Source organism: Haplochromis burtoni, unplaced genomic scaffold (genome assembly GCF_018398535.1).
Source record: "Haplochromis burtoni strain Fernald_Lab_line unplaced genomic scaffold, NCSU_Asbu1 Contig_1100, whole genome shotgun sequence".
NCBI lineage: Eukaryota > Metazoa > Chordata > Actinopteri > Cichliformes > Cichlidae > Haplochromis > Haplochromis burtoni.
Window position 1 is genome coordinate 74,641 of NW_024583461.1, and position 4,040 is coordinate 78,680.

At 38.9% G+C, this 4,040-nt stretch overlaps 1 protein-coding gene across 2 annotated transcripts in view; it reads left to right on the top strand.

Annotated features, from left to right (window-relative positions):
* The window catches only part of LOC102313264 (CD2-associated protein), a gene marked incomplete in the record, with an annotated part of 55,567 nt that extends 52,422 nt beyond the window's left edge, over positions 1 to 3,145 (top strand). The window contains 2 exon segments of one of the 2 annotated variants that reach the window (XM_042216535.1): positions 1,134 to 1,312; positions 2,212 to 2,388. In XM_042216535.1, coding sequence (XP_042072469.1) covers positions 1,134 to 1,312; positions 2,212 to 2,361 — 329 coding nt within the window. 2 annotated transcript variants of the gene reach the window in all.
* Positions 3,146 to 4,040: the final 895 nt, after the last annotated feature.

The window sequence follows — 4,040 nt, forward strand, 5'->3', positions numbered from 1 at the left end:
AGCTCTGGCGGACTTGGTTCTATGGTAGGTCTTAAAGGGTTAAAGGTCATTACTTCATTGTTAGTAGAATTAAGTGCAGTTAATGAAGCCGTTCAGTTTAGAATGCAGTCCGTCTGAAACAAGCCTCAACAAGCCAGTAGGCTAAGTTGTTTAGTCTACAGCTGCATGTTTTTAAGCCTTCTGCCTGGTTCTTCTATGACTGAGAGATACAGAAGCTCTTTAAAAAAAAGTCAATTTAGGATCCACAGATTGATGGCAGTCAGTAGTAAACAAGTATTTCATATGAGAGCGTATTGGAGGAAAGTTCTATCAGTCTGTGTGTGTGTGTGTGTGTGTGTGTGTGTGTGTGTGTGTGTGTGTGTGTGTGTGTACTGTAGGACAATGAGAGCAGAGTCAACACGTTTTTTATGAAACTATAAAAGCCAGATATGTTGTGTAGCTAAACCACAGCTAGCTGGGTGACTACCTTTTATGTTGATTGTCACTGTGAAAGGTAAATCTTTGCATTACTGACAGAGCTGCTTAGCTCAACTATCAACACCATTTCATATTGTACAGAATTTAGTAACATGGATCATGTTAGCTGCTGAAGTAATTTGGCAAGCTGATAAACTAGCATTTCTACCGGGATATGACTTTGCTAGTGATAACGTTAGCAATGAAGCCGAACAAATGACTATCCAGCTAGCTATGACTGATCTACACTGCATGCAATTGTTAGATTTGTGACCAGAGAACAGAGAAGAGGTCAGGACCAGTTTTAATCTGAACACTTCCTAAATGAATCATGCTCAGCTGAGACTGATTTTAATCTTCCCTGGCTTTGGATTAGACCATTGATGGATATTTTTGTTTTTATGGTACCACTTGTCATAGGTGCTTAATTCACTATGAAAGTTGAATGAAAACAGCATTTCCTTGACTTTGTAACTAAGAATTTCACTTTAAAAGTATTATTATTGTGATGGTCAAGCAGAAGCCCCACTATGATTTGAGATGGAATACCCTGTTTAAGAAGTAAATCACAGTTGCAGCACTGACTGGCGGCTGAAAACAGACTCTTCTGGTGTCTTATAAAGTACTACAGTAATAGTAAAATGAACCCCTGTAAACTCAAACTCTGTCTCAATCAGATGGAAATGGAGCGGAAAGCATTGGCACACCCACCTCACCATTGCCCACTCCGGGGAACGGAGGCATTGCCCAGCCCAAGAAGATCAAAGGAGTCGGCTTCGGAGATATTTTCAAAGATGCTTCTTACAAAAAACGTCACTCAGTGCAAACCCCTGACAAAGAGGAGAAGAACGAAAATGTAAGTGCGATTTACACCACAGTAATGGCAGACATCAGGCAAAAGCTCCTTGCCATAAATCGAGCTGCCACACGTTTTTTTTTTTTTCCCCCCGTTTTTCCTGCAGTTATAGAAATCATGATATTGTGGATTTCCTTGTATCAAGCATCACAGAATGAGTGTTTGATTAATACCATGCATTACTGAGGGCAGTGTGTCATAATATTATTGTGACATGACAGCATTGTTTCTAAGTGGTTTAGTTTTGTATCCTTATGTTATTTGACTTTGTTCTGGTAACCATATCGTAACGACATCAAATCCTTATATTACTGTGATAATATCACATCTTGATATTGTGACAGTATTGTACTGTAATAGTATCATGTCTTATTGTGATAGTATCATGTTGTCACAATATTCGATCCTAAAAGTATCACATTGCGAAAATATTGTGTCATATCTTGACAACATCAGGCCATGATAGGATTATATTAGGACAGTATTATTACATGATCTTAGTGTGCTGTATGTTTCTGTTGGTTGACACCCCATGTGTGATTCAAGTCATATCTGTAATGATTATTTTTATGTTAGCTTGTCAGCTCTTCTGTTCAGTCTGACACTCATGAGGCTTATATATTACTGTGGACACTGAAGGACCATACCTACATTAATGTTTATTTTAATGAACACACTTGTTGCTATCATCACAGTAAGTCCAAGCCGGAACTTTCACCTTCACCTGACACTATTTTAAGCCACAGCTTGTGTCAAGTATAATTTTCTCAAATGTGGAAAGAGTAAATCCCAGCCTGCTCCTGATAAACAACTCGATGCATAAGCTCAGTGAATAATTAGTATAGCGTTTATTGTTTTTCTGAAACTTTGCCTCTCTCTCTCTCTCTTCTTCACAACAGCTTTCACACTCTGTCTTTATCACTAGCTCAGCTTCCCCCACTCTCCTCCACTCCTTACATACCACCACATTTCACATGTTCTCCCACAGTCTTCTTCACAGCTTCAGGTATCTTCATGTGACCTTCATCATCCCTCATACACTACTTTGACTTATTGCACCTTTTAGGGGACACCCCCCCCCCCCCCCGACTTCACTCAAATAAACCCCCAAAACCTTAAAAACTGATTCATACCTATTCCTTTTAGCACCTCATTGTTGCTGGCTTTCAAACATTTCTCAGGATTCTTTATCCTCATGCTCTGTTTTTCTTGCCTGTGACTGAAGCACTTGTCATTCTTCTTTCCTGCTGCGTCCTATGATCCGTAACTATTAATGTCATAATTAGCAACACAGTCCATCCGATGTCCTTTTAAAAAAAAGAAAAAAAAAAGAAAAGAAAGAAAGCTGTTTGGATTATTCCACTCATTTCAGTTCAGACACACTGTTCAACAGACAACACGCCTCCAAACACTGTCCACTCATGTCTGATAAATCATTCCCATCTGTATGGTTTGCTTCATTTTAGCCAATCCCATCAATACCCCTTGCTGCAAAGCCCGCCCCTCCCAACACGACAGATTCACAGAAAGCAGATGGAGACAGCAAAGCCAAAGGTAACACACTACAAACATACTTCAGGTGCATTAGTGTAATATCTGTCACCAGTCTATAGATCTGTATGAGAGTGATGTTTGTCTTTTTGTTTATCTTTTTGTGAGATTTATTGATTTTAAATACTGAAAACCTTGGTTCAAAACAGTCTACAGAGTGGAATTGCAAGCCTTAAAATGTACTGTAAAATCTGAAGTGTGATCTACATGCATCCCTTTCTGCTGAGGGGTATTGATTATGGAGGAGTATGGAGCAGCACTGACCAATTAGCTGCCACCATGCAAAAAAGAGTCACCTGTGCGTGTTTATATTAATGAACCTAAATGAAGCATTAGTGCATTACTGGTGATGTTGTTAAAGCGTTCAGCATATCTGTGAGCTACTGATATTTTGGTGGATCTGATGCAGCTTTGCATTTGTTGACAAGATGTAGTTGGAACTATTTCCCACATGCAGTAACCCTCTGTAGATTATTTCAGAAAATTAACAAGCAACAAACCTGCAACAAATCTGGTAGAGGTGAGTTTTTCTCGGTGGCAGTGGGTTCTTAACTTTCTATGAAAAGGACTATGTGAAATGAATCTAAGTGTACATCATTAAGCCCAGAGTAAACCTGGCCATGTGCAGTACCTGATAGATGTATTAGTCTGCCCCCCAGTGTAGTATTTAGGCCACAGCTGTCCCACATTAACAGTATTGGTAAGAAATCCCTTTTATGCTTCTGTCATGGTCAATCCACCAGTATGCACAGGTGCTTTCATCTGAATTTTTTTAATGCTAAAATATAATAATAAGTATTAGTATTATTATTATCCATGAATTTACAGAGTAAATAATGAAGCACATGATCATTTTTTGATTCAGATGCCAAATCAGTTATTTGCTTGCATTCTTGGACAGAAAGTATAGCCTTTTTGTTTGAATATTCTGTTTGATTAAATGTACTGAAGCTTTAAGTACTAGACACAGAAGGATCAGATCAGTTGTCGGTTCATATAACAATAAGACAATGACCCAAGCAGGCTTCAAAGCTGTGCAGAGACCCAGAAGAAGGAATCTGGAGTGCTGGAACTGATGGGCCAACCAGGTCAAAGTCCGGACTATTAAACAAATCTGGAATTTAGTGGATTCAAAGGTAATCAGACAGCTAACCTATGGGAACTAATAAAAGAAACT